At 37.4% G+C, this 19,145-nt stretch overlaps 1 protein-coding gene across 4 annotated transcripts in view; it reads left to right on the top strand.

Moving 5' to 3' along the window:
• ANKIB1 (ankyrin repeat and IBR domain containing 1) overlaps positions 1-19,145 on the top strand; it is a 95,683-nt gene that overhangs the window by 62,666 nt on the left and 13,872 nt on the right. For all 4 annotated transcript variants that reach the window (XM_080582549.1, XM_080582548.1, XM_080582547.1 and 1 more), the window contains 7 exons: positions 1,332-1,449; positions 4,444-4,652; positions 6,907-6,995; positions 8,442-8,586; positions 10,359-10,525; positions 14,559-14,647; positions 15,636-15,766. In XM_080582549.1, coding sequence (XP_080438675.1) covers positions 1,332-1,449; positions 4,444-4,652; positions 6,907-6,995; positions 8,442-8,586; positions 10,359-10,525; positions 14,559-14,647; positions 15,636-15,766 — 948 coding nt within the window. The remainder of the gene's footprint in view (positions 1-1,331; positions 1,450-4,443; positions 4,653-6,906; positions 6,996-8,441; positions 8,587-10,358; positions 10,526-14,558; positions 14,648-15,635; positions 15,767-19,145) is intronic.

The raw sequence follows: 19,145 nt of genomic DNA on the forward strand, positions 1-19,145 counted from the left end.
CTTCTGCTTGTTATCCTCAAAAGGTTATGTGCACAGTAGACTTTTACTTAGGCTGTCAACTTCCAAGGACAGAACCAGTCTTCTGCTTCTTCTGTGTGTGTATGCACACATGCATGTGTGTGCATATTATGTAGCACTGGAGGGTCCTTGACTCTTCTCTACCTAGAATCAATATAGAAATAGTAAATAATAACGATGCATGGTCTGAACCGTGGTTATCAGCTATCACTGCTGCTCTGTGTACTTTCTCCCTAAATTCGTGAAGTCAGTTGGTATTTGGTGGCCAAATTCCTAATTAGTCCTGTAACAAATCAGTGTTACATCAAATGCTTTAAATCTTTTGTTTGCTTTCATTTATCTAAATTAAACCAGTCCATATAAGTTTTTTACAATCCCTTCTGTATCCATTCTCTTTACATGTCCTCCCACTTGTTTTTCTTTTTCTACCTTCTGGGCATTTTCCCTGATCAAAACTAACAGGTATATGACTTGCTGTCATGTTCTTCCTTTGTTATTTTTAAAAATGAGTCTGCAAAACATGTGTATGCATCTCCCGTATCTTGACTGGAATAATTCAGTATCCTAAAATTATTGTCTTTTTGTCTTTTGAATTTGACCTTTTTTAATGCTATAAAAAGGGAATGGCCTCGATTTCTCAGAGAGTTTTGATATCTTCATCCCCAGCCTCTTAACTGCATTTCTGGTCTATCTTATACTGATTTCTCTACTTATGTGAAAGTGGGTATTGCCTCAAAAGATCTGTACCTGATCCTTTCATAAACTTCTTACTTTTTAATGTCTCAATGTATCCTCCTCCAGATGAATTCAAAGTTAATGCGTCTCAATTCATGCATAACGTCAGAGGATCTGTATGCAACATACGTTATCCTGATACTTAGTTCAAATCTACTCATGAATTCTCATATGAATGCCTCAATATCTGAGTTTTAATCACTTCAAAATTTAATTGTATTCTGTGAAAATCCAGCTTTTTTGAGAGGAGTGGGGAGAGAAGGGGAGAGATTGAGAGAGAGAGTTGTGTTAAGCTAGTCCAGCATTGGAGCGTGGCCTCCAATTATAACTCCAGAAATACTGTCTTCTGTATTTGGAAATGTACAAAGATAATTCCGTAAATATTGCAGAATGACAGTGTTTCCATATAGCTTTGCATGGTCATCGGTTTGCATGATAAATAAATTCTGTCACATCTTACCTCACAGTTGAGATAATTGTCTGTAACAGTGCTTTGAATGTTTTCATTTTAATACGGAATTAGAGACTAACTGGTAAGTACCACCAGACATAAATTATCTTTCTCCTTCTCCTCAAAGCCATACGAGGGACTAAGACTTCAGGATCTGCGAAGGCTCAAGGATATGCTGATAGTGGAATCTGCTGACATGCTCCAAGCCCCACTGTTTACTGCAGAAGCTCTTCTTCGTGCACATGGTAATCCAAAACCCTAAAGACTAAAAAAACTTCTTTTCAGTAAAATCAAAATTTCAGTTGTGAGTGTGTTGGCTTTTTATTCCCAAAGAAAAGTAATGGTTAATCAGATACCAGGACATAGTTCACACAGTGCTTCAGAAAGAAGTTCATCTGCAGTACGTCAAAAAGCACTGAGACAGGCAGGCAAGTTGATAGGGAAGTGACTCAAAGCAGGAATTACAGTGGAAGATGTTTGAACTTAAGCGAAATGGAGAAATAGAGCTTTCCTACTTTAGTGAGAGACACAGAAGTAGAACTTCCATGGTTTTATGTACCAAAAAAGTCAAAGTTCATTTTTCCCATTTTTGTCAGGTCATGATTTTCTGCCATTACATATTTGTGTATAAAACTAGATCAGAAATTATTTTTATTTTTACTTTTTGTCATAACAAAAGCAGTCTGACCATTGTAGTAGATGTTTGGAAACTGCCTCAGGGTTTAAAGCATATGAGCGTGTGGCCTTTTAAGGATTTTTACAGTTACTAGTTTAATGCACAGTATACTTTTCCCTTTGTGTATCTGTAACTAGTTTAATTTCACTGAAATCAGTCTGTGCCCTTGCTGTGTAATTTAAACTGGGTTTGTCGGAATAGGCAGATACTGAATTCAGTGGGTTTGCTCCAGACAACAGTATCTCTCTGAAGCTCAGTGGAAGCTTTAGGCTTTCATTCAGCAATTCCAAATTTATGCTTACTGAAGCATCTGCATTGTTGCTGTATGCCAAAGGGACTACTCAGGCAGTTAATGGTTTCCATGCTCATCACTGTATTGCTGGATTAAGCTTTTGTGGCCTGATAGTTTTGTGGATCCCCTGTAAAAATAAAAAAGAATGGGAAAAGTGAAACATGAAAATATTATTTTAAACCCACAAAACCTGGCAGATTTTCATGAGTAGGTATGGTACTTTAAACGTGTCTCCTTTAAATTGTTTTCGATAGGCAATGTTCCCTTTAACATAGAATTTGGCCAACGTGAACTTATGCCAGTGAATTTCAGTGCCAGTCTAATATGTTTTTTAATGTTGATTATTTGTTTAATTCTTATAGGGTATTTATAATATGCACAATATTTGAATGCTATTTTGGATTCTCTGAAAACTTCGTTATGGCTAGACATTACTAAATATTTTACTAACGAGGTAGGCATGTTTTGTACCCTGTGCAGACCTCTGGAGAAGAAAATGATGGCAGTACTGTTCAAACTGGCAGCACAGTACATAGTAAGTCCAAAAGCAGTGAGGTTGCTGTAAAGTGTGCAGAAATGTCTGCCAGCATCCAGTGAGCAGTAATTGAAAGTTGAGAAGGAATCAGTCTGCATTGCAAAGGTCATGCTACTGATGTTGCTTTAGAGAGGTAGCTGTAACTTAATGCCACTGGCCAGTGTAGAGAAAAAATCACAGACGATTTGCAGTCATGAGAAAGTCAGCTATTTTGCCTGTAGCTGTGGTCATACACTGGAAATTATTCAAACAGATTTTTTTCATTTTTATTTGAAATGAAGGCAGAGAATCGGTTTAGCCTAGTAAAAGGAATAATTGAGCTATTTACAAGGCTTGAGGCAATTGGGAAACGCCAAATACCAAATCACAATGTTTTTGCATTTGGTCTTGAAATTCATAAAAGAATAATGTGAAATCTTGACTTAATTCACACCTAATGTGTGAAAAGCATGTCTTGAATTTTTGGAAAGATCGTTCTTATGTATTACTTTTAGTAGTTTACAGATGTAATATTTAATCCAACTGATTTGCTTTCTTTTATCATAGAACTGTATCAATTTACTGACCCAAGCTGCAAGAATTAAGCGTGGGTTGGGCTTTTTTGCCTTTTTTTAATTAAGAGACAGAAGTATGTGGAGTAAGCGCCAAGATAAAAAAAATGCTATTGTGGCAGTCATAAATAAAACTTTTCAGTTCTTCTACAAATGTTTTTTGAACATTGTTCCTGTTTCTCTTCTATTTCATGCTAAAGCAATTGTTTTCAGGATGTAAGAGAGGCAATTCAGCAAATATAACTATTTCATATTTTAATTAAACTCATAATTTAGTAAAGAAAACACAATGGAATCCATTTAGTACCCTGCATTTACCCTGATTAATTTTAAAGGTGCCCTGCAAAGGAGCTCAAGAAAACGTGTGGCAAATTTTATCTCTATCTTAGCATCAGCAAGCATCCCTCTGAGAGGTTATAAGGTCAGGGTAATTTGCAAAATGCTAATAACATTTATAATTACTGAAGTGTATACATGTTCAGGCTCCATGGCTGTGAACAAATGAAATGAAAATAACCCAAGCTATGGTTTAGCTTAGATAAGTAAAGCATGTCCAGATCAGTTTTCTTTTTAAATTAGGAAGGAGGGAGCAGATTTTAGTTGAGGCAGCAATCATTATTTGACAGTGGTGATATTCTTACTAAGTTCAGTGCTTAGAACACATACATCTTTTTTTTTAATATTTATACGATAAAGGAATATTATTTATCTTTTCCTGTACAGATTATAAAATTCAATAAAAACAATGCAGATCTTTTGGTTTATAAAAATGAGTTTCCAGTGTGAGTAGCTAAGATTAAAACCAACCAAACAAATAAAAACTTCAAAAAAAATATTTAAGTGATAGGAACAATTTTGGAAATTTCTCTTTCCTCTTGAAATTGTACTTCATCTGATCTGTGAGTACTGTTGATGGCTTTAGATTCAAATCAATATAGGAAATTGATAGATTTGTATTTAAATGAGAACTTTAAATCATTTTTAATAGGAAAAATTCTATTTGTAAGATGTCTTTAGTATTAATATTAGGGATCAGTGACCAAAAACATTTCAAACGATGATTAAGCAAGATCTGTATTTGCTTTAAGATAGACAATAAAGCTAATTTCATTAGGTGTTTTTTTTATTTAAATTGAAAGTTTTCCATATACATTTGCTTATATTTGCTTATATTTATTATTGAAGACTGGGACAGGGAGAAGTTGCTTGAAGCGTGGATGTCTAATCCGGAGAACTGCTGCCAGCGTTCAGGGGTTCAGATGCCGACTCCCCCTCCAAGCGGCTACAACGCGTGGGATACGCTGCCTTCTCCTCGAACTCCCCGCACTACTCGCTCTTCTGTGACTTCCCCTGATGAAATCAGCCCATCACCGGGAGACATCGAGACAGCTGTGGTAAGTTTATAAATAGATCTGAAACTCACAGGGCAGAAGCGCGTGTACCTAAACATAGCACACCTCCGTGGACAGGAAAGCTGCATTGTCATCTCATTCGGAAAATACGTTTGCAAAGATATAAGGTGTTTCTCTTCCCGAAAGTGGGGAACAAAGAAGTTTACACCTTACGCATTCTGTATAATAACATGATTGAGCATGTGGCTGATACAAGGGGCTCTTTTTTCACCTTGGCTGTCACTCACAAAGCAGAATTTTATCCAAGCACAATAGCATCAGTACATTTGGCTCTTTTGAGCTTCTCTTCTCGTCTCATACTTCTCAAGATGTTCACTTTCATTGTATCCATTTCCCTGAATATACTCAGTGCTGTGAACCCTGCCTTTTGAAAATTTTTTCTTTGGAAAACAAAATTCTCTTTGTCTGCATTTTGAAATGTCAGCCCACTAGTGTACTGTAAGCTTATAATTACTTTTACTATGTGTGGGCTGCTTCAAGCAGTTTACAAGGCTATTGCAAATTTGAAATATGAAAGCGCCTTTCATTAAAATCAGTGTGGTTCTTTTAGAAGACAGAGTTCTCTTTTTAATAATCCACAGCTGCAACATTATAAAACTTTTGCTCCATGACCTAAGCATTTTTTCTAGAATATTATATGCAGTCTTGCAAATGGATCATCCCTAGATCACATAAAAAATAAAAAATTTTGTGTTCCTGCATAGAAACCTTTTATGTCTTTAATTGCAAAATGTTGAAAAAGAAGCTATATGGAATATTGTTGTTGTACATTTACTTATATTAGCAGTGAAATATTGTCCAGGAATATTTCCTAATTAAAATGTGTAATGAAAGATGTGTTTGGTTTTACATTGTGCTTTTTTTTTTTTTTTTTTTTTTTATGGTCCTTAAGCTGGCAATGCAGGGTGGATAGTGATTGCTGTTCTAGGTTTTGTATATCTAAATCCAGATCCAGATTTACACATTTAGTATTTCTGTTTGTTTAAAAATCTTTCAAAATAATATTTTCAAAGTGTTGTTTATGAAATAATACATATTTTTCTAAAACCACTCATATTGGCAGGCAAATTAAAAATAAAAGTAGATAAGATAAAACCACAAGCTGTAAAGCTCCTTTCAGTTTTTGCATTTGCATCCTATCTTATAATTAAAACTGTTCCAGTACCCATTCTATACTTGATATTCTGAACTCTAGTCTTCATTAACTTACTTATTTCACAGCTATGTTTAAAAAAAGAATGAAAACACATACAAATTTAATAAGGAACAGTTTTGATGCATTGTCAACTTTTAAAATACTTAATTTTAGCAAGACAATTAGCTAAAATGTCTGAAACAGCAATAAATTCCTTCATTTAAAGGCAGACATTTTTGGTTTGGTTTGGTTTTGGCTGTAACACAAGTGCTTCTTAAAAGTGACATAACAAATTAATATTTTGGAAATATTGTCCTGTGTGTGTAAAATATCTAATGTATTGAAAGTTGAAGTAAGTTTTCATGGAATCTTAGTTCCAATGGAAATAAAAATCTACTTATGTTCTTTGGCGAATGTGAAACATTTACCTTCATGCCTAACCGTAAGCAATGAGTAATGTCATCCCTGTTAAATATTTTCATAGCAAGGGCCTCGGTATTCAATGTTATTTTTTCTACAGTACCTAGTAGGATAAAATTAAGCAGAGGTGTCTTCTGTTGGAACATTTGTAGATTACCTCATTCTTTATTTTGATTGAAAGCCTCAATGTATTAAAAATAGTATTTATGTAGATTATTACTTAAAATAGTTGCCGCTGTTGCACAACCAAATTGTTCCTACTTGATTTGGGTCTGACTGTTTGATACGCTGAATGTTTCCTGAAGCCTCTGTGATTTCCAAACTCCATTTCAGGCTGCCTGTGAATCTGATGCAAACATCAGGTCCCATTTTCCCTCAGAACTGAGGTCTCAGTGCTCTGCACAATGAAGCACTTGCTGAGCTGGAGGACATGACGGAAGGCACCACAAAATGTGGTGTTTGGATAGGGAGGTATAGAAAAAGAGATACATAATCTTTCCCATTTCTATTTCTAAGCTATTTCTGTAGCTTAAATTACCTTTTTTTTTTTTCTGTCTACAGTTAGATTTTTCTCCCTATTGAGTACTTTTCATTTTTGTGAAGATTTTCCAGATTAGTGTGTCCTGCTAACAATATGAAAAGCTTTACGATTTTTCTTAATCAGTATTTTTTCATCTACAGTGTGACATTTGTATGTGTAATATTTCTGTGTTTGAAGACCCAGTGGATATGCCTTGCGGACATGACTTCTGCAGAGCATGCTGGGAGGCGTGAGTATATGTACTTTTATATATTTTGAGAAAGTTTCGTATTTCCTATTTTTAAGAGGGAAGGACAGAGATATTAAACAGGCACTGCCTGAGTATCAGAGAGTTACTGTGTTGATCCTATTAAATATTTAAGTTGTCATTCAAAGTGACCATCTACTGATTTAGGCTTTTGTAATGCTTGCTGTAGTGCAGCTAAGATGTTTCAAGCATGCGTGTGCATAGATGAGCCTACTTTTGATCTGCTCGGTGTGTTCGTGGTGGTGGCATTGGGGTTCACGCTTTCTGAGTTAAGCACATGCTTAATTCCATCTCTTAGTTCAGCACACTGAAGTTAGGCATTGTAAATCCATTTTCAGTCAGAAAAGCAATTAAAATGCTTTTTTACATTGAATGTTAACAACTGGGTAGCTTTAGCTGAAATGCTCTGTTGGTGTAATGTTCTCATTACTACATAATTTTTTTTAAGTCTAGATAGTCATGCTATTAAAAAAAATTCAGGCATGGACAATTATGTTAGTATAAATATTAATCATATTTCCCAGGAATAATTATATCTGTAATTATATCTGTATGCAGTGAACTTTTATTCATCTCCCCAGTCAGGAGACTGTAGTACTTGAACCGTCCCACTGTGGTGTCTTGTTATACTGTCATATCAGCACAGCTAGTCCTACTGCAGATTATACTAATTTATATGAACACATTCCTCCTATGTTAAAGATGAGCACTTTCTGTTACGCAGGGTATAGGTAGGACTGAGTTATCCCATTTTAAGATGAATCTAAGATGGATTGAAATGGCAAGTCTCTCTACATTAACTGTTGAAGGATCCCAGATGACTAACTTAGACATGCGTATCCTTCAGATAAATAAAGCTAGATGAGATAGATACCATCCTTGATATCAGATTAATAAAGAAGCACTAGCTTTTAAACTAAGCATCCTTGTGCACTGTGAGTTGAAGTCCAGTTTTCATCAGATTTCTGAACTCTTTCTGTCTTGCATTCTAGTAGTTAGGGACTATAATGTTCTCTGTTTAGAAACTTGTTTCCAAGAGCAGAGCTATTTTGACTAGTACAGTTGTAAAAATTAATTGCACATAAAATTAATTATTTCCTAGATTAATTACATTTCTATGTTCTGTTTAAGTTAGAAGTAATGCTCAGTTTAATTAAACATTGCATAGCAGTATCTGATAAATGGCAAGGATGGAAACTGCAAACACACAAAGCTATGATGGTGCTCACTTCTGAACTGTGACAGTGTTATTTTTTTTTAATTATGCTGTTCATCAAATCTACAGTCCTTTTGAGCTGAAATGGATACTTTCTGTTCTTTGTTTAAAAAATTATTAACTTGTATATATATGAACCTAGTATAAAGTATTCAGCAGCCTTTTAATTTTTACTTTTTATTCACAAATACTGACTGACAAAATTCTGGCAGATTTTTGAATCTGAAAATTCAGGAGGGTGAAGCTCACAACATTTTTTGCCCAGCATATGATTGTTTCCAGCTTGTGCCTGTAGACATCATAGAAAGTGTGGTTTCCAAGGAGATGGACAAAAGATACCTTCAATTTGACATTAAGGTAAATTATCAAACTGTTCTTCTACTGTTGACATGTGTTTCATTTTATTAAAAACACCATACAATTTCTATGTGAAATGCTGCAACATATCTGTTGTTTAAAATACAAACCTTGAAGTCTTACACAGTACGATGCGAACGGAAAGGAACAGAACAGAGCAGTTTGGTTCAGTTCAGTTCAGTTGCAAGAAGACCATTCAGAGACCATTGAGTCAGCCTTCAGGGCTGACCACAAGCTGAAGCGTGTCACCGAGGGCATTGTCCAACTGTCCCTTGAGCACTGACAGGCACGGGGCACCACCCGCCTCTCCAGGAAGCCCGTCCCGGTGCGTGACCACCCTCATGGCACTGACATTTCTCCTCACGCCCAGCCTGGCCCTCCCCTGGCACAGCTCTGTGCCCTTCTGCACCCTGCCATCGCTCACCAGGGAGCAGAGGCCGGCACCTCCCTCTGTGCCTCCCCTCCTCGGGAGGCTGCCCAGAGCCATGAGGCTGCCCCTCGGCCTCCTCTTCTCCACACCAGACAGCCCAGGTGTCCCCAGCCTCTCCTCACAGCACAGCCCTTCCAGCCCTCTTACAGTCTCGGTGCCCCGCTCTGGGCGCTGTCAGGGCCCTGAACATGCTTTTCTGTGGTGGAGCCCAGACCCGCACACAGCAGTCGAGGTGGGGCCGCACCACGCTCAGTGCAGCAGGAGGGAGGATCACCTCTTCTGGCCGGCTGGCTGTGCTGTGCTCAGGGCACCCCAAAATGGGGTTTGCCCTCCTTGCTGCCAAGGCACGCTGCTGGCTCGCGCTGCGCCTGCTGCCACCGGCACCCCCAGGTCCCTTTCTGCTGAGCTGCTCCCCAGCCACTCGCCGCCCAGCCTGGGCCTGGCCCTGGCATCGCTCCGTCCCAGCTGCAGCACCCGGCATTTACCCTTGTTGAGTTCCATGCCACTGATGATTGCCCAGTGCTCCAATCTGTCCAGACCCTTCTGCAAGGCCTCTTGTCCCTCCAGGGAGTCAACAGCACCTCCCAGTTTAGTGTCATCAGCAAACTTGCTGAGGCTGCATTCCACTCCTGCATCCAGATCTCTGATAGAAATGTGGAAGAGGACTGGCCCTACAACTGACCCTTTGGAACACCTCTAGTGACCGGCCACCAGCCAGATATAGATTCACTGCAACCCTTTCTGATTTATTTTTCATGATTTCGTATTTCAAGTGGCTGGTGATCAGCATAGTTCTGAAGGGAAGTAGTGAAAGTTCCTTTATTACCTCATTTACTTGATAAGTTTTACAAAAGAAGACCTGGTACATTAATAAAACGTTTGGAAATAATTTTCTGAGTTAGTCTAGTTCTGATTTCAAGTTTACTGCAGGAGATTATGTTGTGGGTTTTGTTTTAATCAGTAAGGTTTTAATTGTTTCAACTACAAGAGTCAGTTCTGTTAACATGTATTGCCAGGGCATATACAGTGGAAGTTTACACTTAGCCATATCACAAAGAATTTGACCTGCACACATTGAACATTTTGTGATGGATATAAATTTGGATCTTGGCATAATACTAAGTCTGGAGTATTGTTGTTATTTCCCAAAGAAATACTATTTTTTCAATGGAGATTAAATTATTCTCTTTTAACAACGATTTTAAAAAGCCTGTCAAAGTAGCTATGGTTGTCTATGCTTTTTGGCTTTGGTCCTTCAAGGGAAGATTATGATGACAGATATATCAATGATAAAATCTGATCTTTTATGTTAAAATATTTTCCTTTTTTCCTCTTTTTTCAGGCCTTTGTTGAAAATAATCCTGCTATTAAATGGTGTCCTATACCAGGCTGTGAAAGAGCAGTAAGGCTAACAAGACAAGGGTCAAATTCAACAGGATCAGATACACTTAGCTTCCCTATGCTAAAAGCCCCTGCTGTAGATTGTGGAAAAGGACATCTTTTCTGCTGGTTAGTACTAGAAACCTATCTCTACATAAACTCATTGCCACTGCTATTCCAAGGATTAATACAAAGTTAAAAGACCCACTTAGTATGAAGCACGCAACAAAAAATGAGATGGTATATGACTGTAGTATTCTGTATTCATGCAGTAAATAAACTCATGTGCACAAACATTTCAGTATTTTGGGGCACCAAACTTTGAGCAAAGGTTTATAATATTGTCTTGTTAATTATTGGTTCTAATTGATACAAAGCAGTGGCATGAAGTGCTGTGATTTTCTCTTTTTAGGGAGTGGGAGTATAGGTACAGAGATTTTTTGTGTCTCTTCTGGATAGTTGTAGTATATCTGATACAGGGCACATTCTGAATTATAGCATAGAAAATGAGCAAAGTTTGGCTCTTTCAGAATTTTGGTGGAATCACATCAGAAAAGCTGGAGCTTAAATAGAGCTGTGAAGGATCTTTTGCTCCTTATATAGCTAGTTGTTTGCTGGAAACGCTACGGTCATTGTTTCATTTTTCAGCACTTTTTCTTATTAAGTCTTAAGATGAATACAAGCTCAAGAAGGAGAGAAAAGCCATTAAAATATATATATTTTAAACATCCCTCAGATTGCCTGAGCCGTCTGTCTTCAGCAGTTCCAGGGAAAGGGCAAGAACAATATCAACAAAAGCAAAAAAGTGGTGGGATATTTTTCTGAAATCTGGCGCAAGCCCTGTCCTAGCTCCTTGAGATTATCAAACTGGCAATTTAGGACTGTTGACTGATTTAAGACTGTTGTAGTGGGACGTCCTTTTTGCTTTGGAAAATCAAAAAAGGTCAACTTAAGTATAAACATTTAGACAAGCTATGTAATCCTTCTTTTCATTTTTCAATTGAAACCATGATACAAGAAGAAGAAGAGATCCTGAGTAATGTGCTTGATTCCAAATATCATAAGACTCTTAATGAAAGATAATTCTGATTTTAGTTCTTTCCTTATATGAATGGAAGTGAAGAAGGAACAAGAGGAAAGTAGACATAATGAAGCAACCAGGAAAGCTGGAAAACAGAACTTCTTGGGAACAAGTTGTTCACAACGGATGGAGAACTCAGAAGGAAGTAAATCCTGTGAAAACAAACCAGAAAATGATTTAACAATGAACGTATAACAAACCTTAGTGCCATTCCGCAAGAAGGTATCAGCCTCTCATCCTTGCTTCTGTGTACTGGTGTCCTAACAGAATCAACCTTCTGTTGACCTGAAGGACAGAGTTTGAGATCACTTCAGTGTAATACTGACACGGTCTTTCAGACATTGGCAGCCTTCCTTAACATCGGCTGAATACACTAGCTCCCTGCAATGTCCTCTAAGTATGAATACGTTCTCCGAGATCCTGATTTTTATGAGAAATTTCTTTTTTATGCTTCCTGATAATATTTCTTTATGTTCTTTTTATGTTAATGCTTTGAGATACTGCACAAGTGAATATGACTTAAGGTCTTGAAAAAAGACCCAATTCTATCAGCAAAATGTTCAAGAAGGTATTTCCAAGGCCTTTTTTTCCTCCCCACGAAAGAAGACTTTCAGCAACGGCAAGAAAGTTCTGCTAGCAACTGAAGCATTCTGCAGTACTATAAAACAGAATGTTTTGCTGAGGACAGTCGTGTTAGTCTCGTAGTACAAAACACTGTGCATGATAAAATTAGCTCTTCTGGAGAAAAAGAAAGCGTGTTCTCAGTTCAGAGGGTCTTCATCATCACTGTATGCTTGAAGGGAGCTTGCTTTATATCTTTAAAGTTCAATCAACACATCCCACATTTCCGTACTTCTGTCAGTTCTGCACGATTTCCCAAATAATCTACAGCTTAGACATTACAGTATCAATTTATACTGCAGTTAGTAAGAGATTCTTCAGAATCTATACATTAGAAAACCCCAACCAACCCATAGATAAATCACTTGCTGTAAAGTAGTAAGGAACAATCTGTGAGGATATATCAGTGTGGTATGTCCATTTGTGGGATCTATAGCCTTTCTGCTCATAAAGCCAAGAAAACGTAGAAGTAGGAATGTTCTTCTTAAAATGGAGTTCCTTAGAATTTACTCATTTTTCATTAGCTGCCACTAACAACACCTTCAACAGAATCTAATCTGTTGTGACAAATATAAAATTCCATTCCCTTTCAGAAAAATCACTGAGCCTCTTAAATGTAGTGCAAATGAAAACGGTGCACGAATCCTACATCTGTATCTATCAGAGAGATTCTGTATATTAGAACCCCTTCATGCTGTATCAGAAGCATAAGGAATTGTAGCAAGCAGACACTTCCGGAAAATCGTCTTAGCAGGCACTGCACACTTAGTTTTGCACCATCAGTCCTCACTCCTGTCTCTCAAAGACTCAAGACTGTCTTACCTTCTCAGGAGATAAAATATTCCATAAAATATTTTCATAGAAACAAAGTTAGACTAGGGAGCTCCCGTCTTACAATGTAAAAAGTGTGGATTTCTCATTTATACTGAGATTTTTCAAGATTTCTAAGGGGCTCAGTGCAATTCTTGAAATATTTGCTTATTCCTTATGGTAGGATTGTTGAAAATGTCAGTTCTATTTCCCAAATGTTCTCTAAAATTCTCTAAAGGGTGTTTCATTTTCCACTTTCCATGTTCTGAAAATATTTCAGACTACAGGACTAAAAATCAGTCTGTCTAAAAGTTCACATATTTGAAAATCAAAGTCCCTTCCTTCTCCCTTCCCACACAGTAGTAGATTGACTGATCAGCTTTTGACTTAAAACTGAGTTTGTTAAAGTTATTTTTTGCTAATTTCAGTACTTCCTGGGAACAAATACTGTGTGAGAGGTCTGGACTCTTTTGATATCAATGATTTAAGAGTACTACTGTCCCACAGGTGTGAAAGGTGTCAGTTTTTGAACTGTGCTGAGGTTATCTTATTATAGACTAGCTATTCATGCTTGTACAGATCTTTCCCAATTACGGAATCTTAAGCATCTCCAAAATGGAGCTCCTTGTGTCGTGAATTTAAGCTTGTTAAATAGCAGACTATCTAGTGGAAAAAAGGTTAAAAACTGTGCTCGTAATCCTTTCTTTGTTCAGATATTCCTGCTTAAAATGTGGACAAGAGCAATCGGAGAGATACTAATTTAGCTTCTGAATCTGCACTGCAAAAAGCAGTTCACCATTTGATCTGCAGAAAACTTGCATATGTTCTGATGCAGCTGGCGCCCATCAGATATTTACTCCATCTGATTTTTTTTTTGTTTGATGTGGCAGATGTCTGAGGCTATGTGCCACCTCTCCAGTAAAATAGGGAGTCATTACAAATCCAGAGTCCATATTGACGTATCTACCTACACCCAAGCACCATCTGGAAGCCATTTATCTGCTGCTGTATGGTAGTGATTGCCATCCTTAAAGCTAGTGCTAACCTCAAGAGAAGCTCAAGGGACTCATTTCTCTACTTTGTCCATTTCATTTGGAGACTCTGATGGAAAGAGCAAAAATCCATAAACATTTAAAGCTGATTGAAGGGCTTGGATCTTGTTCCAGACTGAAAGCATGAATCTAGTTAAAGATTAATTATTACTACTGCATAGGTACAAATAATACTACATAAAATGAATTTCAGCAATAGCAAACTACCTAGTTTTGGATAATCTCTTTATTATGAGCTGAAATTTAGCTTTATCATAGAAACTGTACTACCATTTTTTGTGGCTCTAAAGTAGTACTTTGTCATAACTTAAAGTGCAAACCTGATGATTTAATTCAGGTTGTAATTTTAAAAAGCTCTTTCCCTTTCCTGTCTCATTTAAATTCTTTATTAATTTTAATGATGGTCATCTATGCTTGTGAGTAAGTGGTCTAAGAATATTTTAAAATAATGTTAATTGGATGACTTTTTATCTTCCTGACTTAATTAAAGTTTGAGTGTGCCTTGATAAGTTTCCATGGCCTTTTAGCTTGAACCAATTTCAACTTTAATTCTAAATCTCTAAATGAATAGTTATTGTGTATACATCTTAATTTTCAGGGAATGTCTTGGTGAAGCACATGAACCTTGTGACTGCCAAACCTGGAAGGATTGGCTACAGAAAATATCTGAAATGAAACCAGAAGAACGTAAGTCGTGCCTTTTTTATTCTTCTTATTATTTTGTTGTTTCTTCTATTTTTAGAGGGATTTTTTAGTTGCATTAAGTAAAAGCTTTACATTGGTTGAAAAATACTATAAAGAAGAGAAAGAAAAGCAAACTGCTGAATGAGGAGCAGCTTCATGCTTTATCTGCATATGAGGACGCAGTAATGGCAGACTTAAGCCATTCCTCCCTATTCTCTCTTCATAAATCTGCATGGGGTTCAGATAGATTTTTTTTTCCCTTCCTCTTACAGCCTCCTTCATTATTTTTTCATTTTTTCATTTTTTACTGAATATAACTTTATTTTTGCTGGACAATTTAAAATCCTTATCCCAGTCTGCACTTCTGTTAGAATTGTGTTCCATGCAGTTGTTTGTGTGCTTTAAAACTATTTAAAGGCAACAAGTGATGATAATGGTAAGGTTGAGGGTGTATTGCAAGGGAATTGTGGGAAATGGCTTAATGTTAAATAACTGTTAGTGAAACAGCTAGCAAAGATTGTGTTTACACAGGATAGATGTTTTCTCAGTCAACAGAAACAAACATACAAAAAAATAACAGTAACTTGAATAAACAGTATCTTAACTTGGTTACCACAGTTGAGCCTTTCCACAGTATGTCATAGATTATTCTGAAATGCATATAAAATGTTATAGATGCAGATTACACCATGCTTAGTCAAACAATGCCATTTTTTCATATATGTTTTTCTCATTTATATATTATATATGCTATATATAACACATACTACAGTATACATAAATAATATGTATAAGATTATTATGTACAAATGAGTAGATGTGTATATTTATATATATGTGAGAAATATATATAGTGAGGAATTACAATACTCTATCAAGAAAAAGGTAAACACATATCTTTCCTAATCTGATTTTCACAAGTTATTAAACAACTACAATTTCAACTTGTCTGTTTTTGCATGCTTCACATCCTCCTGTCACCCTCATAAAGTTGTGGGAGTTAGTGAGGCATATGAAGATGCTGCCAACTGTCTGTGGTTACTAACTAACTCCAAACCATGCGCCAACTGCAAATCTCCAATTCAAAAGAATGAGGGCTGCAACCACATGCAATGTGCAAAGGTAAGAACGACCTTTCATATAATTTGTTTTGAAACCATAATTCAGGTTGTGTGTGTCATAGATACATTTCAGGAGCACAGAAGTCCAAAACTTCTGAAATGTCATGTCTAAGATCTAATGGAACCTGTTGCAAGAATTACATAATTTGCAAATTGTGAGTTACATGTATTTAGAAGATGTTTCATATTTAGTGAAATTTCTTTGGCTGGCAGGTGAGGACTGTAATTATCAAGATTTCATAAACACCTGACAATTACTGGCAGTACAGTATGAAACTTAAGGGAACAGAAATCATTGATAGTTTAATCATCATTAATAATGTAGAAGAGAATGAACACTTTCAGTTGGCAGAAGATGATATATTTTAAGAAATGGTAAGGTCTAATGAATGTTTTGCCTTCATGCATTTTTCTTTTGCACTATTTCTCTACATAGCAACAAAACAGAGAAGTTTAAATGAAATCTGTAAACACAAATTAATCAGTAGGAATGAAAAGACAGGAAAGAGTAATACCAAAAGAAACTTATTGGTGACAGCAGCCAAAAAATTAGTCATGAGTTTGCACAGTGCTACTGAAATAGAAAAAATATTTTTGCCATGAATACAGTGTAATTTGCAAACACTTTTTCTATCAAATTAGTTAAAAACAGCATATTTAGCATACTGTTTCTCTATGTCAGAAATATCTTATATAACCATAGCTAATACCTGTTTGAGGATGATCATTGAAAATGTGAAAGTTGCACATATTTGACATAGTTAGCTTCCAATAAAAAGCTAAGAGGTTTAGAAAGTAATTCTCTTCATTTTTCTGGAAATGTGTTACTTTCCATTGCTATCCAGGTCTTATTTTCTTTATATTATCATCACGTATTCTGTCTGTGATACAAGCTGAGGATTGGGTTTGGTTTTTTTTTTTTTGGTGTAGTTTGTCTGCGGCAGCAGAGAACAGATTCTGTTCTACTTCAGTTTATGCCAAGTTTGCTGTTCTTTTTTTTCTTCTTAAATAATTTTTAAAGGAGGTCATAAATTCCATAGCACTAAAAAGTGTAATAAGGTATGTTGTTCAGCTCAATTTGAAGTCTTCCAGGCTGTAAACAGAGATAAGAGTGCTTGAAATAGTTATTTGCAGAAGGATTGTATTGGTGTCAAGATTTAAACAATTCATATATGAGATGTAGAATCATGGAAACATTTAGGTTGAAAAAGACCCTTAAAATCAACAAGTCCAATCATCCCCTAACACTCCCACGTCCATCTCTAAACCACGTCCCTAAGTGCCACATCCACACGTCTCTTAGATACCTCCAGGGATGAGGACTCCACCACCACACTGGGCAGCCCATTCCAATGCCTAACCACTCTTTCTGTTAACAAATTCATCCTAATATCCAAGCTAAACTCTCCTGGAGCAACTTGAGGCCATTTCCTCATGTCCTGTCGCTTTTTAACTGAAAAAGAGACTGAGACCCTCCTTGCTGCAACCTCCTTTCAGGCAGTTGTAGAGAGCGATGAGGTCTCCCCTCAGCCCCCTTTTCTTCAGACTGAACAGCCCCATTTCTTTCCACATTCCTCATATGTCTGGTTTTCTAGTCCCTTCACCAGCCTTGTTGCTCTGGCTTTAGCAACTCAATGTCGTTTTTGCAGTGAGGGGCCCAGAGCTGAACACAGTCCTCGAGGTGTGGTCTCACCAGCGCCGGGTACTGAGCGAAAATCCCTTCCCTAGTCCTGCTGGCCATGCTGTTCCTCACAGAGGCCAGGCTGCTGTTGGCCTTCTTTGCCACCTGGGCACATTGCAGGCTCATGTTCAGCCAGTGTAACAAAATGTTCAGGATGTGACAGAGCCTCTTCAGTTATTTGACAGCAGTTGTTGTCACTGAGCTCCTCTCAATAGAATGAAAGCATGGCTTAAGGCTTGAGAGGACTTTGACCGCTAAGCACTGGTGAATATAGATAATTTAATTTAGTACCATCCTGAGGCACTGGCTGACAACCACAATTCTATTCCCCTTTGATGTCGTTCCTTATGAACAGCTTGAAGTGTCCTTAAATCAGTCAGCTTCCCTTTGTGGTGGAGAAATCTCTGCAAACAGAAGCAGCCTCCCCTCAGCCTGGTGAGGAAGTAAAGGAAGGGGATCCTCGGGATCACTGCAGGGCTCAGATGCAAGATATTGCAGACACCTCGCTTGTCTCTTCCTCCGCTGAAGGAAGGGCCTGTTACAAAGCCTCTGCCTTTCCTGCAGTAAGTTCTGCTCGAGCCTACTTACTACGTGATGAGTAGAGAGCTGCGACTGCCTCTTACCAGCTAGCATGTACCTTGGTGTAGAGACGGTACTGTTTCGTCACAGAATCCATTTCTGTATTTAAGCAGGCACCGTGCTGTTTTATGAGCCTGGTTTCTAAGGTAACAAGGCTCATGCAGTCCTGCTGTCTCTCACTCCCCTAACTCTAGTAGTTTTTAACCTTCTGGGTACTTTGAACCAGACAGAGGAGGGGGAGTTGCAGATGCTAAATCACTGCAAATTTCATGAAACTTGGTAGCTCTGTGGTGCAGAGACTTAATTTGTACTGCCCCCAAGAGAGAGGCTGAAATACCTACTCAGCAGTTACCTGCTCAGCAATTACCTCTTCTGCTTGGCTCAGACGGTGGCCAGGCAGCACGTGTCAGTTGTTAAGCCTAGCCAGTGCTGCCGCATGGTTAGCTGATCATAAAGGCGAATAAAACAGAGCTCAGGGTTTTGGGAGATGAGTCAGAACAGATGGACGCGTTTTTGAATGTTTAATGAGAGTGAACCTCGGGTGACTGAGGAGGCTTTCGGTGATGTGGTGAGAGATTAGAGGATACATATGGTGGAGTGGTCATGGAGGGAGATAATTTGAGAGAGGTGGCATTATTGCAGTAGGAGCGTATACACATATAAATGAATAGGAAATGAAGCTTTAATAGTTCTGTTTGTTGTGGAACAACTTGCTTCATGCTGTTTTTTTAAAAATTTTGCTACAATTTTTTTCTTCTTATGAATGTCTCTGAATGATAGGCAGATAATGCTGTGATATACGGTTAAGACTTTTATATACAACTATTTGCAAACTTCATTCTCAGCACTCATCTTACCAGTTTGTAGAAGCAAACATCTTCAAAAAAATATTAAAGAAAAGGTACGGCACAATAGCAAGAAGAAATACTGTAGTTTGCATTGCTTTTTAGAAGAAAATCAACATCACTGGTGAGACAAAATTAGCAAAAGTACAATGCAGGAATTGGATTTAATTTCATCATGTAATATAATTAACTGAACAACTTCTTATGAACACATAAGGTATGGAGTATTTCACAGAATCATAGCATATCTGAGTTGGAAGGGGAAAATGTGGCTT

The sequence above is a fragment of the Anser brachyrhynchus genome (assembly GCF_964034855.1).
Source record: "Anser brachyrhynchus genome assembly, chromosome: 2".
NCBI classification, from domain to species: Eukaryota; Metazoa; Chordata; class Aves; order Anseriformes; family Anatidae; genus Anser; species Anser brachyrhynchus.